Here is a 22,901-nt window from a genome sequence, read left to right on the forward strand (position 1 = left end):
TTACGAAAAGAGAACAGGAAGCTTAGAGAATTGGAAGGACTTCACCCCGAGGTTTCAGAGCTGGTAGGAGGAGGAGAGGTGGCATTAAAAACCAAAAACAGCCCTAGCCGGTGTGGCTCAGTGGATAGAGCACCAGCCGGTGGACTGAAGGGTCCCGGGTTCGATTCTAAGTCAAGGGCACTTACCTGGGTTGCAGGCTTGATCCCGGGCCCTGGTCAGGGCGCAAGTGGGAGGCAACCAATCGATGTGTCTCTCTCACATCGATGTTTTTCTCTGTCTCTCCCCTTCCCCTCCCACTCTTTCTGAAAATTAATAATAAAATAAAAAAGCAACGGAGAAAATAGCCTCGGGTGAGGATTAACCAAAAAAAAACAAAACACAAACATACCCAGAAAAGCCATTTCTGTGATTGTTCTCATCTGGAATGGAAAAAAGGAAAAAGGAAAAAGAAGGGGAACCAAACAACCACAGTTGAGGGTATAGGAAATCCCTGGCCTTTATATCAAATCAAAACATCATTTTTTCCACCGGGAAGCTCGCAGCCCGCCCCATCCTCTGGCAGCTGTCAGCAATCTCCTGTCACCCTTAGCTCTGCAGTCCGCCCGCTGACACCCAAACGCAGCCCTCGACATTGCTGCTGTGTGACGCAGGGCCAGGCACCCCCCCCCCCCCCCCCAGCCTCGGCCTCCACAGCTGTAAAGCAGACAAGATGACAGCGGTCTCCCCGGGGTGGGATGATGTGAGGATCACGGGACTTGGTCCATCTGGGGGGCCCTCCTGGCCCAGAATAAGTGCTTGGGAAAGACATCCTCAGCATCGCGAGAGTACCTTGCGACCACCCCTTGCACCCGGGCCTTCTGCTCCCTGTCTTTCTGCTGTGTCGAGGAAGGTTTAGGGTTGGGGAAGTGGGTTCCGGGCCCCACAGAAAGGAAATAGCAGCCCAGGTGTGTTTGCGGTCAGAAACGAAGACCTGGAAAAAATGGTGGTGATGGGGCCATGGGAGGGTGGGGTGCAGGGCCAGCTAGGGCCGGGCAGGGAGAAGCAGTGGCCGAGAGCTGCCCGGGGAGGCATCGGAGCTAGGGGCTAGAGGCAGTCGAGGCGGTTGCTCTGGACTCTGGAGCCCCACGGAGCTGGCTTTGTGATCTTGGGCGAGTCACCTCCTCTCTCTGAGGCCCGTCTGCTTCCTTGTCGGGCAGTGATCCGAGGTGGGGCTGCCCTGAGCACATACTGAGCGTTCACTGTGTGCCTGCTGGGCACTGTGCTAAGTTCATGGCCCACAGCGCGCCTGTCCTTGCAGGGAGACTCTGAGTATCATTCCATTTTCAAGCCGAGGACATGAAGTCAGAAAGGTTAAGTCACTTGTCCAAAGCCACACAGCAAAGGGCACACACAGGCTGATCCAAACCGGGGCAGTTGGCTTTCTGAGTAATACTGGGCACCCAGAGAGAGGATTTTTTTAAATTGATTTTAGACCGAAAGGGAGAGAGAGAAACATTGATGTGTGAGAGAAACGCCAGTTGCTTCGAATGCACCCCAACTGGGGATGGAGCCCACAACCTAGGTGTGTGCCCTGCCTGGGAATCGAACCCGCCACCTTTTGGGGTACAGGATGATGCTCCAACCAACTGAGCCACCTGGCCGGGGCAAGGATTTTGTCTTTGAAACTGTGAATTGAGATGCATTCGTGAGCGGAGGTCAGCATTTAAAAAAAAAAAAAAAAAAAAGGTTAGAATTGAAAATATTCCAGTGCTTAGTGTGTTTTAACAGTAAATCTTGTGTTGTGTTTTTTTCCACTCACGCAGCTGACAGAGGGGGAGGAGGGGTGGTTGTTTGCACAGGTTGCAATAAAAATGTTTATTCGTCTAGATTGAGGTCAGAGAAGTCTGAGAAACATAGCTGAGGTGGTGAATCAAGACTGGTTCTCCCAGAGAAATAAATGGAGAGAGAGAGAGAGAGAGAGAGAGAGAGAGAGAGAGAGAGAGAGAGAGAGAGAGAGAGAAGGGTAGAGGGCAGTTCTCACGCACGTCCATCTACCACAATTTTAAGTTCTTCCGGCCTTAACTTTTCCTCCACCCGATCGCTGGTATGTCCCAGAGTGCTCGCTACTGAAAGAGCAATGCCGGCTTCTTTGCTTTTCTCAAAGGACTCGATCAAACCTATAAATCTTGTTCCTCCGTGATGGCTGGGGACGGACACATACCTAGCCCTTCCCCCCCCCCCCCAACCCCCCCAACACTTAGCACTACCAATGGGCCGGCAGCCTTGCAAATACAGTTTTCCATGTCGTGTTCTTTGAGGTTTTCCTTGTGCCCTGGGAGGGAGCTGGTGATGTTTCATCCATTTTACAGAAAGGAAACGGAGAGATTCCCGCCACATCACAGATCCCAAGACCTGCAGCTGGCAAAGGGTGGGGCCTCCGTTCAAATAGAGCCTTCGTCAGAACGGACGGTTAGCACAAAGGCCGAGGTCATCGAAGGCCCTCCCAGAAGTCCCACAACAGCAGCCCGGCTGCAGGATGTGGGCAAAGGTTGGCAGGCATTTCCCTGTAACATGAACCCTGAGTGTCCACGTGGCCAGGGGACACCTCGCTTTCAGTGTATGCGCTGCCCGCCTCCAATTCATGCCATTGGGCCGATCTTGTAACGTAAAACAGTTTGCTTTATCGTCGTTATCTTACAAAAAGTGGGACATTATATTGTCTCTTTTTTAAAAAAATAACTACATTTATATCACAATCACTATTTTTTTAAAAATATATTTTATTGATTTTTTACAGAGAGGAAGGGAGAGGGATAGAGAGTTAGAAACATCTATCAGCTGCCTCCTGCACAGCCCCCACTGGGGATGTGCCCGCAGCCAAGGTACATGCCCTTGACTGGAATCGACCCTGGGACCTTTCAGTCCCCAGGCCGAAGCCATATCCACTGAACCTAACCAGCCGGGGCTATATTGTCTCTTTCAAACTCAAATCATTTTCATCAGGATACACTGTGCCTCGATGCAGATTCCCAGGCCTGCCCTATAAAAGGTTAGAATTCCCAGTTAGCATCTTCAGGCAAGCCCCTTCCTTAGAGATGAACTTGTATTTAGCGACTGCGTTGGTATAAACACAAATATAATCCGGACATTTTAAAAATAAATAAAACAGGTCAACGTTTTCCCCGGCCTCCGGAAGCGTGTGGGCCCCAGGCTCCGTGCCTGCTGTCTCCACGGGCGCTGTCAGCCCTGGGTTCGGGGACCCCCATGTGTGAGGAGCTGGGATTTTTGCCAAGTTTGGGGAGCACCCCCGAGGGTGGCTCATTGCCTGGCCTCCAGGCACCTCACATGTTTGTTCTCACTGGAATCAGCACCGCGTGGTGGTCACGGGCAGACCCAGGGCTGAGTGAGATGTGACTCAAGCAGCTGCGACCTCGGGCCTCACGGAGCCTCAGTTTTCCCCATCTGTAAAATGGGAGCAATCCCCGCACCATTATCCTGTCTCATGGGAGGCGTCCTGGGAGCTGCTGGCTAGACCCAGCGCTGGGGGTGCGGCTCTTACCTACAGGGATCCCCTCTAGACAGAGGCCCCTCTGACCCCCCCCCTCCTCCCCCGCAGATGCCGGTGCTGAAGCAGCTGGGCCCCGCGCAGCCCAAGAAGCGGCCAGAGCGCGGCGCCCTCTCCATCTCCGCGCCGCTCGGCGACTTCCGGCACACGCTGCACGTGGGGCGCGGGGGCGACGCCTTCGGGGACACCTCGTTCCTGAGCCGCCACGGCGGGGGGCCGCCCCCCGAGCCCCGCGCGCCTCCCGCGGGGGCCCCGCGCTCCGCGCCGCCGCCCGCCGTGCCCCAGCCCCCGCCGCCCGCCCTCCGCGCGCCCCGCGCCCGCCGACCCGCTGCTGTCCTTCCACCTGGATCTGGGCCCCTCGATGCTGGACGCGGTGCTGGGCGTCATGGACGCGGAGCGTCCGGGGGCCGCTGCCGCCAAGCCCGACGCGGACCCGGGCTCCGGGGCGCAGCACCCCAGGGCTCGCTGCCGCCCCAGCGCTGACCTCGAGCTGGACGACGTCATCGGCCTGTAGGCTCCCGGCTCCCCTGCCTTCCCGCACCCCACTTCTTTATACATAAACGACTAAGGTCTGCGCCCGCCTCTGTCTCTTCACTGTGCACCTGGGCAGAGGGTGAGGGGGTCCCGGCGCCTTTAAGAGTCAGGTGTGTCACCTGCGGCTCCGGTACCGCGGAGACCGGACCCGTCACTTGACGTGGCCCCGCCCACAGGCCCATTCATTCGTCCTGTTGACAGCGCCGCTGCGGGCCCGGGGCGGCCTGACTCCCTCCAGCTGCGGGGCGGGGTGCAGCGGCCCTTGCTGGGCGAGCCGCAGGGAAAAAGGCGCGGTCCCTGGAGGAGGCCCCCTGTCCTTCCCAGGTGCGTTGGTTCGAATGCGAGGACGGCAGCGGCGTCAAATCTGAGCTACGAAGTTTGATCTTGCAGACGCCTGGCGGTCCCTGCGCCCGCGGAGGACGCGACCGGAGGGCGGGGCCACACAGGCGGATCCCGAGGCGGGGCCGGAGCAGGCTCATCCAGCCCGGCCCGGGGAGGCGGGACGGCACGTGCACGCATTAGCCGGGCGGAGTCGGGCTCACCTAGGATTTCGAGAGGCGGAGCCGTACAGGTAACCAGTAGCCGGGGGCCAGGGCGCGCGGCGCGGGCCCGGGCGGGAGGTGCTGCACCGGTGGAAGGTTGGGGCGGGCGGCGGGGCCGCACCTGTAAACCGCGGAGGGGGGTGGGGACAGACTCCAGGTGACGCCGTGGGGCGGACCCACGTGGGCCTGAGTCAGAGTCCCTGGCGCGCGAGGGCGGGCTTCCCGGGTCGGGGCGCGGTCGGAGCGACCGCCGCTGACGACACAGTCGGGTCACCGCCCGGGTTCCTATGGCGGCGGCCGGAGAGCCCGCATCGACCCTGGAGTCTCCCGCCGCGGAGGCCCCGCCGCCGGCGGCCTGCCGCTTCTTCCTAGAGGGCCGTTGCCGCTTCGGCGCCCGCTGCCGCCAGCCCCACCCCGGGGATCCGACGCCGACGCAGCCTAGAGGCGGGGCCGGGGCAGGGGCCGAGGCCGGGGCCAAAAAGCCGCCGCTGCGCACCGCCGCGGCCGTCATCCAGCGCATCCGCTGGGACCCGCGCCTGGACCCCGCCGACTTCGCGGTGGGCTACACCGACCGCTTCCTGGGCGTGGTGGAGGAGCCCTTCGGCGCCTTCTGCTGGGACGAGCCGCTGGCGGCGCTCGGGCCCGGCTCGCTGGCCGTGCCGCAGCACCGCGTCCGCTACTTCCGCTTCCGCGGCCGCATCGTGTGGGATCGCGACTCGCGCACCGACCACGTCTTTGGCTCCGGCTCCGCGGAGGGCCGCGGGCCCACCATCCTGGACGCGCTCGACGGAGGGGACGTCCTCGGGGATGGAGAAGTGCGGGATGACACGGACGCGCACGCGCCCGGAACCAGAGAGGCGCCCGACAGCGGGGATGAGCATGGAGTCGAGGACACATCTGGGACCCGAGAAGCACAGGACTGCGCGGCTGCGCCCCCGTCTGGCGCCCCAGCAGGAGGGCTCGGACAGCCGCCTGGGACAGGCCACGAAGCGGAAGCCAGGAGCCCGGTGCTGTTAGGGACTAAGGTGAAGGCCCAGGAGCTGGGCGGGGCCGGCAGCCCCGCTTCCCCACGGATGGGGCCAGAAAGGGCGCTGAAGCCGGCCGCCAAAGCCGGGACCAGAGAGGCGCAGACCGTGGTGGTTCCAGGGCAGCCCCCGGATGACTTTTCCGAGACGAAAGAGGGGTGTCAAGTGGAGTGGGGTACTGGGGCCTGGCCCGAAGCTGGAGGAGAGGCCACCGCGGCCAGGGCCACAGCCCCTCGCCAGCCTCGGCCCACGCACTTTGTGGCCCTCATGGTGACAGAGCCCGTGCTGCAGGCGGGGGTGGCCAAGGCCCAGGAAGAGCTGGTCAGGTCTGCGCCATCGTGCGCTGCTTTCCTGGTGCCCCCCCAGGCCCTGCACCTGACGCTGGCCCTGCTGAGGCTGGGGGGCCCTGGCGAGACAGCGGCTGCGGTCAGCGCGCTGAAACGCGCCCTCTCAGATCCGGGACTGCAGGTACCCCCACAGGTGACGTTTAAGCAGCTGGTGCTCCTGGGCCCCCATGTGCTCTGTGCACCACCCTCCCCGTCCCTGGAAAACATGGCCCAAGTGCTGAGCCAGAGGCTGGAGGCTGAAGGGCTCAGAGTGCTACAGCCCCAAGGGGGGCTGCACCCCCACCTCACGCTGGCCAAGGTCCCCCGGGGCTCTCAAGGCCACCTCCCCGTGCCTGGGCCCAGCCCAGGGCAGGAGCTGGGGAGCCAGCTCCTGAGACAGCTCTGGCTGTGCCGCATGGGGAGGGCAGGGGACAGCTACCAGCCCCTGGCCGAGATCCCCCTGGGGTGACGGCCCCAGACCTCTGGGTAGACAAACCGGATCTCAGGGCCAAACACGGAGGAGAGCCAGTCCAAGCAGGAGGGACAAAGCACACGCTCGCTCTCTCTCTTTAATTGTGGTTTCTCTCAAGCTTCCACAAGTGCTCAGTGATCCAAAGAAAGAATGAAGGAAAGAAAGGGGGAGGGAGAGGAGGGGAGGGGAGGCAGAGAAGGAATATCTGGAAAAAAAGCAGCCTGACAGTCCAGCTGTTTGCAAACTCATTGCACAACCTCCAATTACATGGCAGAAGAGGGAGGGAGGGGAAAAGAAAAGGGGAGGAAGGAGGGAAAATAACTTAAATAAACACACAAAAAGAAACGAGAAGGAAATGTGACGTGAGCTGGTGATCCATGAAGGCGGGGAGGGGAACCGTTTACCTGTGCTGAACCAAGGGAGGAGGGAGCAGGGGGGGGAAGAGGGAGGGAAGGGGAAAAAAAACTAGAAGAGACACTGGGGTGGCAGGAGGAGGGGACACGAGACAACTTAATACAACTGCAGACGAGGCGGCCCGGCCGGTGAGGTCCCGCGATGGCCTCCGGAGTCTTCAGTGCAGGTGGCAACGTGGATCTGCTGGTGGCCTGGTGTGGCGATGGCGTTTCTGGGGCGGGAGCCGAGGGCAAGACACAGTCTCTGCGGCCCCCCGCGCCCCGAGCACTGAGGCCCCGGAGGGCTGGGCAACAAGAGTCTGTGGTGAGGTAGGCAGATGGGCGACGAGCGAGGAGCGGCGGGCAGCGTGCTGGTGCCCCCGCCGCAGCGGGCACGGGCGGAGCGGCCTGTCTTCTTCTGCTGGCCCCCTGGCATGAGATGGGCCAGGGTGCCGAGTTGGTACTGGAGTACGAGCTCGAGAGAGAGAGAGAGAAAACACTGAGACAGCATTAGTAGAGGTGCAGTGTGGACAGACCAAGCCCCCAACCCTCGGCTGCCCCCCTCCTCCCCATCCCATCCCTCTGAGGCAAAAATAAAAACGTAGAAAAATCTCTGTACAGACTCCCCGGTAGGAAAACGGGGGCAGGGATGGTGGCTCTTCCTGGAGCTCACTCCCCACAATTAATTTACAACCCAAGTCCATGGCTCAAAAACAAAATCTGCAGAGGTGGCGTGGGGGCCGCAGCCCTGCCCCCCACCCCCGTGGCGCGGTGCTCAGAAGGCGGACAGCTGCGCCAGGCTGAGGCGGCAGTCGATGCTGGTGTTGTCCGGGCCCGTGTAGGCCAGGCCTAGGGGCTCTAGGAAGGCCCGGCAGGCGGCCTCGCCCTCGAAGGCCAGCTCGGCCTGCAGGTAGGAGACTGGCAGCGCAGGGCGGAAGCTACGGAAACAAGAGGAGAATGTGATGAGGCGGGCGGCGGGCAGGGGCCCCACGAGCAGGGAGTGGGTGCCCCCCTTTCGACACCCAAAGGATTTCCTCAGCACATTACCTGCTGACCTCTGGTACCCACCCCTCACCCACCTCCCCACCTCTGGAGCTTGGGGGGCCCAGATATGGGGCTGACAGCCCCCACCCCAGTTGTGCCCCCATTACCCTCACTTACCTGTGCGGGAGGCCAGGAAGGAGGGGGAGGGAAGGGCCTCACCGGCTCTTCCACTGCTCCCAGGCCTGAGCAGTCCCTCAGAAGAGGGCCACTGTGGCCGAGGGCAGGGGCCAGGCAGATGGCCCATGGGGACAGGCACGGGACGGGAGGGTTGACTGCTACTCTGGGGGCCCGGCCCTCACGGGACCCCAACCCTGGGTCTGAGCGCCTCAGGGATGCCCTGGGCACAGGTGTCAGCCAGCACTTCCTACACATCCCACACAGGGAATTCTGGTTGTCACAAGAGACACTACTTGTTGAGCACGGGGCCTGCGCCTGGAAGCAGCTGTCTAAGTGCTCGCTGCCTGAGTGAACCCTCGCCTGTAGGCTGAGTCATCCACCCTCACAAACCACCCCCGTGTCACCTCGGACACTAGTGGCTCAAAGAACTCGGAATGGGCCTTGCCCCAAGCCCACGTGTGGCCCCAGCCCTGCTGTCCATGGAGCCCAGGAGAGCCTGCTGCCCCCCCCGAGCTGGCCTCCTGGCCAGCCTGCAGGGACCTGTCTGCCAAGGAAAGGCAGTACCAGTGCCAGGCCAGGCCCCTCTCACCTCGGCCAAGCACACACACTAACAAGGAGGAGTCCCGGCCCCGCTACCTGAGCTGGAGGAAGCCCGGGAGCTCCCCGCAGGGGCCTGTCGGGCTGCAGAGGGTGGACGCACTTGCCAGTAGGCAGCTCCTGTGCATCCTCACCCCGTTTCTGCCCATGTCCCCCTCTGTCCGTGGCCCTAGAGCAGTGGTGCTCAACCTTCCTAATGCCGACCCTTTAATACAGTTCCTCATGTTGTGACCCAACCATAAAATTATTTTCGTTGCAACTTCATAACTGTAATGTTGCTACTGTTATGAATCGTAATGTAAATATCTGATAGGCAGGATGTATTTAGACGGCCCCTGTGAAAGGGCTGTTCGACCACCCGCCCCCCCAAAGGCGTCTCGACTCACAGGTTGAGAACCGCTGCCCTAGAGTGTCCCTAACCTTCAGTTCGAACGTCCTGTCCCAGGCTCCAAACCATCCACATGGATCGAAAGCTAACAGACATGGCGTTCAAGGCCCTCGCACCACCAACCCAAGCAGGGCCCTCACCCTCGGAGAGGCCGACAGCGGGCCCCATTAGTGCTGTGGGGCGCCAGGCACTGTGGGCTGGTCAGCAGCATCCTGGACTCTACCCGCCACAGGCCAGCAGCAGCCCCGGCTGTGACAGCCGTGACAACAAAAGGCACCTCCTGACACGTCCCTGTCTCCCAGGAGACTCGCTGCCCTAGAACATGTCCCTCGCTCTCGAGCACGTGGCGGGCGCACCCAACGGCTGGGGAACAGCCCAGCCTGCCCGGCATCTCGCCCGTTTCCCTAACATCTGGTGCCCGCAAAAGACTCAAGTCAAGTGGGAATGGGGCCCTGTCCCGTCGGACCAGAAGCTGCCAAGAGCAGGGCCGTGTTTTCTAGTTTGTCTCTAGAGCGAGAGCTGTGGCAGGAGAGCCACGGGAGAAAGGCAGACAGAGGCCTCGAAGGCAGGAAGCCCAGAGCTGACCAGCCAGGGTCCCAGGTGATGTGAGTGGGAAGAAAACCCGCAGGGGGTGGAGGGACCCCGGAACGGAAACAAAGAATGGTGGAAGAGGGCCAGAGGGAGGGCCGAGCAAAGGGGAGCAGGGGGGACAGCAGAGGAGGACGAGACAGGGAGAGAGGACGAGACAGGGAGAGAGGATGAGACAGGGAGAGAGGACGACAGGGAGAGAGGACGAGACAGGGAGAAGGGGCCAGGACAGACCGGGACTGGAGCTAGAGGCCTGCTCGCCAGGAATGGAGGGGGAAGGGGGGGACGGGGGAGCTCCACTGAACATACGTTTTGATCATGGCCTTGAGGGCGGCTTTGCGCTCCCGGTCCACAAACTTGTCTATGAGGTAGCCAGACATACAGGGCGCGTGGCTGTAGAGCCGGAAGAAGCGGTGGTAGTTGCCCAGAGCCCAGGCTGCCCTCAGGGCCAAGGCGTGGGCCACACAAGGGTCCGTCTTCAGCTCCCGCGTCAGGTAGGCCAGCTCCGTGGTGATGTCTCCCGAGTTGTTGGTGAAGATGTAGTAGAGGATGCGGTAGGCGGTGAACTCACCCACGTTGCCGGGCAGGCTCTCCGCATACAGTGACTTGAGCTGCGTCTGGCACTGGTTGAACTCCTCGTGGTCACCCTGGTGGGCGGCAGGGCGAGGAGGAGCAGAGTGAGGCTGGGGAGAAAGCCCGGGAGGAGCCCGGGAGCAGCCCGGAGGCAGCCCGGCAGCCCACTCACCTTCTCCAAGGCGATGCGGGCGTGCGTCTCGTACACCTCCACGGTGAATTCGGTGCGCACGCCTTGCACCTGGGGCAGCAAGGAGAGGAGTCAGGCCAGAGCAGGGCGGGACGCACCCCGCACCCCTAGTCCCCGTCACCCAGCCCCAGCCCCTCACCGTCAGGTCCTGCCGGATGGACTTCATCTGCTCGCAGGCGAAGGCATAGTCCTGCTTCTCTTTCCATTGGGACTTGACCATGCACAGTGATTTCTTCAAGACCTGGAAGGCCACACATGGAGCTCAGTGACAGGCAGGCAGAGCAGGGACACTCCAAACCCCGTTAAGCCCCGCTAACTCGGTGTCTGAAATGAAGGCTGCAGCATCAAACCCGCCGAGTGGCCACGCGTGAGGAAGAACCCACAGACTGCGGGAGAGCTCCTGGGCCCTGTCCCACGTCAGCGCCCGGCCTGCGCGCACCCGGGACACGAACACTCACAGCCTTGTTCCTGGGCCTGTGAGGACTGGGGTCCTTTGTCCCATCTCGAGTAGGACCCGGAGGCCCAGAGGCCTGGCAAGTCCCCCGACAAGGCCGTGTGCTTGGGACTCAGGGCTCAGAGGCACAAGCTGTGCTCAGTTCACCCTCGAGTGCCCACCCGGCCAGCCAGGCCCTGCCCTTCCCAGCACTCACCGCCACAGGGCGCACCGTGGACGGGTCGGGGGCGCAGGTGAGACGCAGGTAGTGCTTGGTGATGTCAGGGCAGGTGCCCACGATCTGCAGCTCCTGCCAGTCGGGGTCGCCCCCGCTGCTCTCCAGGCCGCCCACCTGCAGCACCAGGGGCTCGAGGCGCAGGCGGCGGGAATGTCCGTGCTGGAAGCGGGCTGCCCGCTTCTGCTTCTTCAGCTCACGCTCGGGGTCCTCACACTCCAGCGCCGCCATCCTCTTGCGGTTGCGCTTGGTGGGCGCTAGATCATGCCTTGGGGGGAGGGGAGGGGAGGGCCGGTGAAGGAGACGGGCATCGAGCACCACCAGGCCTCTGCTACGCGGTCCAAGGGCACAGCTCCCTCCCTGGTCACCCACTCAGAGGCTCACTCACCTCTTCCCTCGCTGCGCCCTGCCTCGGCCCCGATCCATGTGGGCCCCCCGACCGCCTCGGCCTTTGGGGGGCGGGTTCCTGCGGCCCACAGGCTGACACTCATTCCCTGAGTAGGAACTGTCCGAGTCCGAGTGGGAGTCACTGTGTGGAAGAAGCAGGAAGGTGAGGCCCGAGCTCGCTCCCCCGCAGGCCCACCCCCGCCTGGAGCCTGCACCCACCTGCGGCGGAAGTGGCGGGTCGGGGACCGGGAGGAGGAGCGGGAACGGGATTCTGTGCTGGAGGAGGAGCTGTGGTCCTTCATGAACACATTGCGGTTGCCAAACTTGGCAAAGCTGCCCCGCGCTCGGCCAGCACCCCCAGCCCCTGGCGTCCCTCGCTGTGACTGGGCACCCCCGCCCCTGGTCGTGGCGCCTGCCCCCCTGGGAGGGTGAAGGCTGCTGGGGGCCTCCCACCGCTTCTTCTTGGGGCTCTCTGCCACAGTGTCCCGAGTCAGCCTGAGGACAGAGCAGGACATCACCAACCCACACCTCCCACCCAACCGGCCATCTGCCCCAGGGACACTCCACCCTGGTGATTCACCCACCTGCCTCCACGGGCCTCAGCTCCACCCTGGGCCCCACCCAGCACCCAGGCAGCCCTGGCCTCGTCTCCAGGCTGGACTCACCCGGGCAGAGGCTCCCGGCTCCAGTCGATGGTATAGGCCGAGCCATCCTGGAGCCGGGCCTGCAGCACCTCCTTGAGCAGCTTCTCCGTGCGGTCCTTGTCCTCTTCTGACTCGCAGGCCGTGAAGCAGCGCTCCACATACTCCTTCATGTCCTGCGGCCAGTCGTCTGGCTTCCCGGACAGGCTCCCCCTGCACAAGGGTGGAAGTGGGCACTCAGCTGGGAGCACCCACTCCGGCAAAGCCTGTCACCACCGCCGCTCCGTGAGCTGGCGCACAGGAGGCACGACTCCAGCGTTTCTTTCCTCCCGTTTAACGCTCACGGCAACCCCGAGGGAGCCACCGCCCTCTGGAGCAGCAGGGCCTGCCTGGCGTCCTCGGATGCCGAGTACCAGGCAAGGGCCATCACCTGTGGTTCTGGGCCTTCTCGGGGTTGGGCTGGGGGCCGAAGCCGCTGTGCTGGCCCTCCGAGGTGGAGCTGAAGTTCTGGTTGGTGACAGCAAAGGGCCGCTTCTGAATGTTGAACTTGAGACCACCAGTGCCAGGAGCCGCTGGGGGTGGGGGAGCAGCGAAAGCTGGAGTTAGGCCTACCCCAGACTCCTGGAATGGCAGGCCCAGCTCCAGGCAGCCCCCCGAGGCCTTGGGACAATCCCTGCACCCCGTGCCCCCTGCCGAGGCTGAGGTCCAGCCCGTGCCCTGGCTTCCCTGCGCTGCCCACTTACGCTTCATGCGGTTCCACAGCTGCTGGCCCTTCTTGGGCTTGGCCGGCTCGGTGTACGTGTGCTGCCCGTAGGCCTGGCCCGAGGTGGGCCCCGCCTGGCTGTGCTGTGTGGCTGGCGTTGTCCCAGGCTGGGGGCCGCTGTTCAGAGCGTGAGCCCCATGCGAGGGGTTGGAGGGTTGAGGGGGCTGAGCTGCTGGCAGCTGCTGGGGAGGGGCCTGGTAGGACATACCGTCATCCATGCCGGGGACGGGGGGCTGTGGGAGGAAGTGGCGCTGAGGGCGGGAGCAGAGCCTCTGGCTGCTCTCACACTCAGGTCACATCCCTCAGCTTTCAGCCCGGCCATGACCCTCCCCTGGGGAACGGGGTCTCCTAACCACCCTTCCACGGGCTGAGAAGGCGGGAAGACGGGCTCAGACATTGCTTTCCCATGGCCCCAGCTGGTAAGTGGCAGCAGCCTCCCCCCGCCCCCGCCTCCCCCGCCTCCCCCCATAGTGGTTATGGTCTGAGCACGTGTACCGTATCAGCCATGGCGCACACATGATTACACACTCCTAGCAGCTCTGTATTAAGCCAGTCACCATTCTCACTGAGCTGGCTGAGCAGCAGGTCACAGAACTGTACTCACACCCCAGAGGGGGTGCTGGGATTCCAACCCAGATCCCTCGCCTCCCTGCACTAGCCCCACCACTCCGCCAAGGTGCATGTAAGTGCAAGGCCAGGTCATGTGTGCGGCTGTGCACAGGTGCACATGCAGGGGGAACGCACAGATAAGCTGCCACACTACAGACTGCCCCCACCATCACCCCAACAGCCCAGGCCCTGGCCTTGCTAAGCCCCAAACCCATCCTGGTTTCAAAACCTCTGCTCTGCCCTCTTCATTCTCAAAGCAGGACTTGCTGGGCAGGAGGCGGGTGGCTCAACAAAACTCACAAACTACATCCCCAGCCGGAACCTGACACAGACACGGGCTGGGCGTTACCTGGTTCAGAGTGCCTTGGTGCTGGGGGGCTGCTGGCTGCTGGGGTGTGGCTGAGCCGTAGGAGCCGGCCATCCCGTACTGGGAGGGGGAGCCGTAGCCCTGGTACATGCTCTGCACAGGCAGGGAGGAGGGTGAGTGGCAGGCCGGCTCCCCTCCTCCTGCTGCTCAGCAGCCAACAGTCCTGACCCTCCCCTCGTCACTCACCCCTCTGCTTCTCTACCACATAAATGCACCAAATTCTCTCACATTAAGGAAAGTGTTAAATAAAATTAAAACCTCTAGCAAGCCTATATCCCACTTGCGCTCGCTCTCAGAATTCTTTCCCTATTCCACAGTAACTGCTGTGCCAGCTCCTCTAAGTGGGACCCTGGACAACCCATGCCCGAGTGAAGCTGGCACTCAAGGTACACGCGGCTGCAGACACACGTAACCGCCCAGCAATCAGTGCTGTGAAAGAAGAGGCCAAGGAGAGCAGCAGAGCGGAGGGCAGGGCGTACGCCTTTCAATAACAAAGCTCCTCAGAGAAAGGCGCCCTCTGGGGGGCGAGGGAGGACGCAGGAAGCACAGTGGCCGCAGCGCCCGTGGCCGTGGTGTGGGCAGATGGAGGTCCTGTGCAGTGAGCACAGGGAGGGCGGGGCGGGGACCTGGAGTGCCACGGGGGCGGGGACGGGGACGGGGACGGGGAGGGGGCACTCACCACGGGGTAGTAGTAGCTGTAGGGGTAGGCGTAGCTGTACTGCTGGTACCACTGGTAGTACTGCTGCTGCTGCAACGCCGAGGCTTCCGCCTGAGACACATACTGTGGGGAGAGGCCCACACGCCGTCAGCCTGGGCAGCAGGAGCCCACGGGCCACGGCCCCCTTAACCAGGAAGCAGGGTAACTGCCCAGGAACAGCACTGGGGCCGTCTCTCCACAGAGCCAGCCTCTGCCCTCAGACTCAGGCACCTCGGGGGTGGGGACACTGGCACCCTGGGCACTTCGCCGAACAGCCCTTGCCTCCCCCACTCTGGGAGCACCCTGACGCGGTGACCCGAGAGGGTACCAAGCTGTCCCGCCCCCAGCGACCCCCCCCACGGGGGTGCCCAGGCCGTGTGGCCTCCTCACCTGTGAGCCGGCCACAGGCCCGTTGCTGCTGGCCTTGGAGCTGCCGGCAGCGCCCGCCTTGCTGATGCTGGCCAGGGCCTGGCGGGCCTTCTCCCACTCCGGGTTCTCGTGCATGGGCGTCTCCATGCCGTTCTCCCTGCCCGCCCCGGCCACCATGCTGTACTGGGAGGACCTGTGGAGCGCACAGAGCCGGCTGCTGAACCGACTGCGTGGGGGGGGGGGAGCGGGGGGGGGAAAGGCCACCACCCACCCTGTGGGATCACAGGTCCCGCACTGGCTCCTGCAGCCTAAATGCCCCAATCTAGGACGTGCTGACACCCCGTTTCTGTGTCGGTTTTCTGTGTGGAGTCAAGGAGATTCCCTACCTAAGAGACTTGTGCAGGGCCTGGTGCACAGCAGTTGTTAAACATAAAGCGAACAAAGCACTACAACCTGCAGACCTGAACACGGGACCTGGTGCCTGGCAGGTCTAAGTGGTCTAGGAACAATGAATTCTGCCCGACACCACCCCACTCCGCAGGCTATAATCACACTGTTTTGGAAAAAATAAGGAATTCTTTCTGACAACACCCCACTCAGCAGATTATAATCACACAGTTTTAGAAAAAAAATAAGGAATTTGCAAGAAGATAGCAGCTGAGTGCTGGAGGTTGCCCCCAATCGGTTCACTGAACGAAGCATCGCGATCTGCAAACCAGCACTGGACTGTGGCAAGTGAGGGCTCTGAAGGCTTGACACCCCACAGGCAGCCCAGGCTCCCTCACTCTGCGGTCAGGGGGCCAGCCCTGCCCTGACCCCCAGGGGTGCCGTCCAAGGCCCTACCCCGAGGAGGAGGAGGACGCTGGGGCTCGCTCCTCTTGCCACCCCCCCCCCCCACCCCCTCTGTCCCTCTAGCCCACTAACCAGTCGGTTCCACGCTGATCACCCACATTGGCCGCCATCTGGACCCTGGGGTGTAAGGGGGGGACCTCGGGAGCCAGATTGCTTTTTCACCGTCTGCGAGAAAAGGATCCGTTAGGGCAGTGGTTCTCAACCTTCCTGATGCCGTGACCCTTTCATACAGTTCCTCATGTGGTGATGACCCCCAACCATAACATTATTCTCGTTGCTACTTCATAACTAATGTTGCTACTGTTATGAATCATCATGTAAATATCTGATATGCAGGATGTACTTTCATTGTTACAAATTGAACATAATTAAAGCATAGTGACTCATCACAAAAACAATATGTAATCATATATGTGTTTTCCGAGGGTCTTCGGCGACCCCTGTGAAAGGGTCGTTCGACCCCCAAAGGGGTCGGGACCCACAGGTTGAGAACCACTGCGTTCGGGGAGACTCAAGCAGCAGCAAAAGAAACGTCACAAAGTGGGGGAGAGAAGCAGATGGACTCAGGGAAGCCAGGCAGGAAGGGGAGTGTGAGAGGGGAGCCCCGGGGCAGAGTGTGGGACCAAAGGGCCACTGTGGGGGGGGGTGGGAGGGGGGCTGGCCTCCCTGCAGGGCTCTGGGTGGAAAGCGAGGGGATTCCCCAGAGGGAAGGAGCAGGATCTGAAACCCCTATGAAAGGGAAGGAGGAGGGGCACCCCGAGACAGGGGGAGGTCAGAGGGCGGGGTGGGGGCCTGGCCAAGGGTGAGGGCGGACTCTGTGAATTCCTGAGCAGCAGCGGGAGAGAGAGGGCACCCTCCGGGCTGGGAGAACTGGGTCAAGAGGGCAGCGTCTGACCCAGCCTCCAGCAAAACACAGAGGGGAAAAGAAAAGAAAGGAAAGGGAAGGGGGAAGAAAAGAAAACACAGCGGAAAGGGGGGTTTCTGGAGAAGCCCAGGGTGCCCGGGGGGAATGTCACCGTGAGGCAATGGCTTCCCAGACAGCTGAGCACAGGGGTGGGGAACCCCCTTCCTGCCCGGGGACAGCTGGACGTTTGTAACAACAGTCGAGGCCCATACAAAACCATCAGCTTAAAAATGGGTCAGACATTAATTCACACACCCTCACGCCTCGGCAGGGCCAGACCAGATGATGTCGGGGCCCTCGGACTGGACGCTCCCCACCCACCTTAAGAGGAGAGAGGGAGAGAGAGAGAGAGAGAGAGAGAGAGAGAGATTGATTGATTGATTGACTTCAGAAAGGTTCCCGAAGGCTCCCGACCTAGAGGGAGGGGTGGGCCTGCGGGGAGGAGGTGGGGTGAGCAGAGAAAGCCGCGGGGTGCCGGAGCCCTTTCGGAAGGTAAGGGTCGGGTGGGGAGGATACAAGGAAGTGAATGGGTGTCTTGGGGGGGGCAAGGACTTGGGGGCGGGGAGGGGGGTCCTAAACCCGAAGGAATAATTGACAAGGACGGTGAGCTCCAAGGCGAATCCGGCTGGAGAACCCGGAAATCCTACAAAAGTGAGGGGACGGCCCTGGGGAAAGTCTTAAAGGGGAAACAGAAGGCGGGCGGCCCCGGAAGGAGGATGCGGGAAGGCCCGGCGGGGCCCGGGGGGAGGGTCCTGGGCAGGTGTAAAAGGCCGAGGCACCGGGCAGATTCGGGGGGGACGGGGCGGGGGGGAAGGAGGAGGAAGAACCAGCCCGACCCCCGCACCTGGCCCGCGAGCCACCGCCCCGGCCGCGCCGCGAGTGCGCACCGCGTTCCGGCGCCAGGGTCTCCCCCCGTCGCCCGGACAACGCTGTCGTCTCCGTGGCACCGCCCAGCCAATAGGAGATAAGGGGCGCCGGGGGCCCAGGAATTCCAAGCGACCGGCGGGCAGCGGCGAGGGACACAGCACGGGCCGCAGGGTGCGCCGCCGCGCGCCCCACCCGCCCGCGCAGGCGCAGTGCCGCCCGCGCCGCCACACCCTGTGGACGCTCGCGCGCCGCGTCCGTTGAGGTGACAGCCACCAAGGCCTCAGGGCCCCGCGGGGCGTGAGGCCGGAAGCAGACGCCGCGCCGACCCGCCCGCCGGCTCCCCGCCCCTCACACCCACCTCCGCCGTTCGCTCCGGGGCCTCGGCAGCTGCGGGCTAAGGCGACAACACCACCTCCGAGGGGAGGCTCGCGAGCTGGCTGACTCCGGTCTTCCTTGAGCTTCGACGTTCGGAGCGCGGCGTCATGACGTCAGCCGCAGGCCTCGTCCCGCCCCGCCCCCCCCAGGCGACCCTTCACAGCCAATGGGCGTCGCGCTCTGGGCTTTGAGCCCGCCCTCCCGCCTACGCACTCAGCGGGCGGGCTCTCCTGACAAGCCGGAAGACGGGGTGGGGACGGTGGCCCCGAGGGGACACGCGCGACCGGGTTGGGCGTTGCGTTCGTCCTTTAGCCGAGTTTTGGCTGCGTTCGTGGTAGCCATTTACTATTCCGATTGTAGACATAAACCAGGGTGGCTGGGACTTGTGGGACTGCCCGCCGTCCAGGCATGGGGGAGCCTGGGGAAGGGAGTGACGAGCGCAAAAAGGGGTGAACACAGGCCCCACCGGAAATGGAAGCGCCCTTAGTCCCTGAAACGGAACGGCGCGTCCGGCAGAGGGGATGGCGGGTCCCACGCTTGGAGACAAGCCCGGCTTAGGTGGGCAGAGAGTGGGGACGGCAAAATACAGGTGTGGGGTCCTGGTGAAGAGGCAGGCCCGTAGAGGGGGACAGGTAGCCGGTCCGTACAGGGGGGACAGGTAGCAGGCCCGTACAAGGGGGCAGGTGGCCGGTTATGGCAGGTAGCAGGTCCGCGAGGCCGCTGATGGAGGCTGAGGAGTGTTTGCACCATCTCTGTAAACAGGCCTATTTTTTTTTTAAACTTCTCGTAACGAAACTTGCAAGTGTTTCCCTCCAGGACCCGGATAAAATCACCCCGTCCGGGTGCAGGACGGGTCCCCCTGGCAGCGACAGCAGGTGGCGGAGCAGCATTCCAAGGCGGCTTCCTCCCCAGGTTTTGCTATTCTGCGCGTTCCCTTTGATCCCTGCGTCTCCGGTGGTTGCCATTAGAATAATTGTAGATTCACAGAAAGGCTGGGGCGGGGGGGGGTGCAGGGCCCCGATGCCCTCACCTCCTGTGACTGTAGGATCTGTCACAACTAAGAAGCCCACGTTGGCACTTGGCTATTCACTAGACCGCAGACTTCATGTGAATGTCGCCACCTTTCCCACTAATGTGTCACTGAGTCCAACCCAGGGGACCACAGTGTATTCAGTATTTAGCGTCCCTTTAGTTTGTCTTCCCTGTATTTAAGGTGGGTTCTTGTACCCAGCATCGAGTCGGATCTTTCTTTTCCCCCTAAGCCTGCAATCTCTGCCTTTTATTTATTTATTTACTTATTTATTTATTTTGAACAATTTCCCGAAAGAGCCAAAGGTTCCGCCCTAACCTGCTTTGACCGGAGTTCCACCCTTATAAGCCCCTCCTCTCTTAACCTCTGCCTTTTATTTTTTTTTAATATATTTTATTGGTTTTTACAGAGAGGAAGGGAGAGGGATAGAGAGTTAGAAACATTGATGAGAGAGAAACATCGATCAGCTGCCTCCTGCGCACCCCCTACTGGGGATGTGCCCGCTACCAAGGTACATACCCTTGGCCAGAATCGAACCTGGGACCCTTCAGTCCGCAGGCCGACGCTCTATCCACTGAGCCAAACCGGCCAGGGCCAATCTCTGGATTTTAAAAGCAGTGTTTGTCACTGTTCTTTAACGTGATCATTGGTATGGTGACGTTTAAACCTCTTGACTTGCTATAGGATTTCTATGTGTCCATGGTTCTTTTTTTTTTCTTTTTTCTTTTTTTTTTAGAGTTTAAAGTGAAAGAGAGTTTATGAGTGAAGCAGTGAGACAGAGTGAGCTACTCCACGGACAGAGCAGCTGTCCCCCTTCCTTTGCTCCCCTCTCCTCATTTTATTTTATTTTTTTAGGTTTGTTTTTTTCAGAGAGAGGGAGGGAGAGGGGAGAGAGAAACATCAATGATGAGAGAGAATCATGGATCGGCCGCCTCCTGCACGCCCCCGCCACTGGGGATCGAGCCCGCAACCCAGGCATGTGCTCTGACAGGGGGGGGGGGGGGGGGGGGGGGGGAAGCAAACCATAACCTCCTGGGTCATAGGTTGACGCTCAACCACTGAGCCACCCCAGCCAGGCGCCTTTTCCTCTTTTCCTGCCTTCTTTTGGTTTGAGCATGTTTAAGTAGTAGACTTTGTTTTTTTTAGAGCAGTTTTGGGGGGGCCTTTGGGAGGTGCTGTGCCTCAGTTCCCCTCCCCCCAAGTCCCTTGGCGGGAAACGCTCTGATGACAGGGGCTGTGGCGATTTCAGGGCTCAGCTCGACATTCCCCATCCCTCCGGGATCTCTCTCCTCCCTGGACTGATGTCTTGGGCACCGTTATTGTTGCACATATTTCGTCTGGTTTTGGGGGCTGTTTTCAGGAAAGAGGGCAAATCCAAGTCCCTGTTCCTCCATCTGGCTTGGCAGTGAAAACTGCTCATATGTTTCATATGTTATCATTTTGAAATAAAAAGATTTCCTTTTTGTTGTTGTTGTTGTTTTCTTAATATATTTTTATTGATTTTTGTGCCGCACCAGCACAGCCAAGGGTGAGCCTGAGGGCCGGTGAAGGATTGAAGAAAAGGCAGACAAGAGAATATAGCTGGGGCTAGGTGGACCTCCCGTGCCTGGATGAGGACACACAAGACCCAGCCTGCAAGCTGCTGCTTTATTTTACAGTTTGATTAAAACAAGGGTAGATGAACATGTATACAAATGTTCTTGTTTTGGCAACACTTGCTGCACCTCCCACAGCCCATTAGCTCCTTAGGGAGGAATTAGAGAGGCTACAAGGTCAGGCTTAATTATGCTAGGAGAGCTCCACCCTCAGCCTGGGGCCTGTTTGTGGCCCTGCCACAGGTCTGCGTGACCCTAGAGCCGCTCCCTACAGATTTTAGAGAGAAAAGGAGAGGGAGAGAGAGAAACATCAATAGTGAGAGAGAATCATTGATAGGCTGCCTCCTCCACGCCTCACACTGGGGATCCAGCCCGCAACCTGGGCTTGTGCCCTGACCAGGAATCGGACCATGACCTCCTGGTTCATAGGTCGACACTAACCGCAGAGCCAAAGATTTACTTTTTGTAAAGGTCACTGGGAGGCTCGCTCGCAGGAAATCAGGCGGGCTGAATGGCAGGGTAGTTTGCAAACATCCCGCCAACATCAATCAGCACACAGTTCTGCCTCGGGACCCGGTCTCAGCCACCAGGGGGCAGTGTTTGAGAGCAAAGCAGCCCCCATAGCACAGGGCTGGCCCCAGGGTCACCCGGCACAGTCAAGAGAAGGAAGTCTATACAGGTAGCCCCCAGGTCCCCCCTCCCACCGGCTCCTCGAAATAGTAGTGGGTTTTCCTTTCCCAGCTTCAGGCCCTCACACGGAAAGCTGCCTTGAACATTCCTTGCAGTTTGCAAACCAGAAATAATCAGGGGGCATGGAGAAGCCCCTATGGCAGGTGGCACTCGGGACCAACAAGCCCTGACCCCTGGGAATGCCCACGTGTGCATGTTGGGACCTGGGGCTTTTCAGTTTCGAGAGGCAACGTGGTGTATAGTCCGCACGGCACCTCGTTCCCTTAGGACCCTGCAGGACATGTCCCCATCCGGGTTCCTGCAGGGAGCAGATGAACATGGCCACCAGGTGGGGACATCGTCTCTGAGTGACCCCCTGCCAGGGTGGCTCAGGTGTGGACGCCCAGTGAGTCAGGGGAGGATCTCTGGTCCAAGTGCTCTTTGGATTTCAGAAATTTCTTACCGCCCCCCCACCCCCACCCCCGGGGACAAAAGGGGCCGCATGCTGACCTGACAAGCTCAGGGGAGGCCTGCATGGCGGTCTTGCAAACTCGGAGACCTAAAGTCACCACAAAGGATGGTCTGAAATTAAACTTTGACTAAAAGCAGTGATGGTGGGCAGTTACGTCCTGGGCCAGTATCTTCACTGACAACGTTAACCTTTACCTTAACGGAGCCTATCTGTCTTTTTGCATCTATGATAACATACCCTTGAAATGTCTGGGTAACTTGTGACTTCCCTGTATCTGGAGCCCCTGGGGCACAACCGAATGTGCTGGGTCCCAGGACAGAGACCACAGATTCCTTCATCATCATGTTAATTATTCCTGCACCCACCTAAGTGTGTGTCCATCATTTTACTTTTTATCCAATCCCAGGGGTTTCCCTGCTTTGCTTATCCCTCCTCCTTAATCTGTCACCAATGAATTTCATGTAACCCACCTACGTGCCTTTCCTTTGATTGCAATGTATAAATGCAGATGTAACCCCGCCATTTTCTGGAGCATTATCTCAATTCGTTGAGGTTCTGCTTCCCGGCATATGTTGACAGTTTGGCTCAAATAAACTCACAAAAATTCTTTACAGGTTTCAATGGTTTTTTTACGTTAACACCCCCACTTTTCTTTATTGATTAAGGTATTACATATGTGTCCATATCTCCCCATTACACCCCAACCCCCAATCCTGCCCTCACCCTCACCCCCTGTTGTCTGCGTCCATTGATGAGGCTTATACGCATGTATACAAGTCCTTTGGTTGATCTCTCCCCCTTACCCCTCCCCTACCTTCCCTCTGAGGTTTGAGCATCTGATCGATGCTTCTGTCTCTGGATCTGTTTTTGTTCATCGGTTTATGTTGTTCATTATATTCCAAAAATGAGTGAGAGCATGTGATATTGATCTATTTTTTTTTTTTAAAGAATATGTTTGTTTGGTTGGTTGGTTGGTTTTAGAGAAGAAGGGAGAAGGGGAAACACCCATGAGAGAGAACCATCCACCGGCTGCCAGGGATCGGGCCCCGAACCCCAGGCGGGCGCCCTGACCAGAAATCAAAGCTGGCGACCTCTTACTGCCCAGGACAAGGCTCCAGCCAACGAAGCCGCACCAGCCAGGGTAGGTTTCAGGATTGAGAGGAAGGACCGAGAAGCAGTCAGTGGCACCACCCACCTGGCAGATAAGGCAGCTTCCCTTACCAGGGCCTCATCTGCTTTTGTCCCCTCCCCTGCCCCTGTCTGTCACACCCACCTCAAACCTTTCTCTGGCCTTTTTTTTTTTT

The 22,901-nt window shown here is 60.4% G+C and overlaps 3 protein-coding genes across 4 annotated transcripts in view; 2 read left to right on the forward strand and 1 right to left on the reverse strand.

Annotated features, from left to right (window-relative positions):
- The window catches only part of CDC42EP5 (CDC42 effector protein 5), a 5,727-nt gene extending 1,609 nt beyond the window's left edge, over positions 1 to 4,118 (forward strand). Inside the window, 2 exon segments of the mRNA XM_070402412.1 lie at positions 3,596 to 3,829; positions 3,831 to 4,118. Of these exon segments, the coding sequence (XP_070258513.1) occupies positions 3,596 to 3,829; positions 3,831 to 4,058 (462 nt within the window). The 3' untranslated portion in view covers positions 4,059 to 4,118.
- A 656-nt stretch (positions 4,119 to 4,774) lies between these two features.
- LENG9 (leukocyte receptor cluster member 9) lies at positions 4,775 to 6,788 on the forward strand. The gene has a single exon (XM_070402389.1). The coding sequence runs from the start codon at positions 4,908 to 4,910 to the stop codon at positions 6,438 to 6,440; it is 1,533 nt and encodes a 510-aa protein (XP_070258490.1). The 5' UTR covers positions 4,775 to 4,907; the 3' UTR covers positions 6,441 to 6,788.
- Positions 6,527 to 17,923, reverse strand: LENG8 (leukocyte receptor cluster member 8). Of its 2 annotated transcripts, XM_070402383.1 has the most exons (15): positions 17,815 to 17,923; positions 15,758 to 15,850; positions 14,855 to 15,026; positions 14,447 to 14,548; positions 13,750 to 13,860; positions 12,772 to 13,024; positions 12,459 to 12,600; positions 12,053 to 12,241; positions 11,607 to 11,882; positions 11,389 to 11,529; positions 10,983 to 11,268; positions 10,472 to 10,573; positions 10,315 to 10,383; positions 9,879 to 10,216; positions 6,527 to 7,773 (listed from the first exon to the last, which is right to left on the reverse strand). In XM_070402383.1, exons 2-15 carry the CDS (start codon positions 15,793 to 15,795, stop codon positions 7,611 to 7,613), a joined length of 2,382 nt encoding a protein of 793 aa, XP_070258484.1. In that variant the 5' UTR covers positions 15,796 to 15,850; positions 17,815 to 17,923; the 3' UTR covers positions 6,527 to 7,610. The 2 variants fall into 2 exon arrangements, with proteins under 2 accessions (XP_070258484.1, XP_070258485.1); XM_070402384.1 differs by lacking the exon at positions 13,750 to 13,860.
- Positions 17,924 to 22,901: the final 4,978 nt, after the last annotated feature.

This window comes from Myotis yumanensis, unplaced genomic scaffold, assembly GCF_028538775.1.
Source record: "Myotis yumanensis isolate MYYU_CA2020_CCGP unplaced genomic scaffold, mMyoYum1.0.hap1 SCAF_23, whole genome shotgun sequence".
Taxonomy (NCBI): domain Eukaryota; kingdom Metazoa; phylum Chordata; class Mammalia; order Chiroptera; family Vespertilionidae; genus Myotis; species Myotis yumanensis.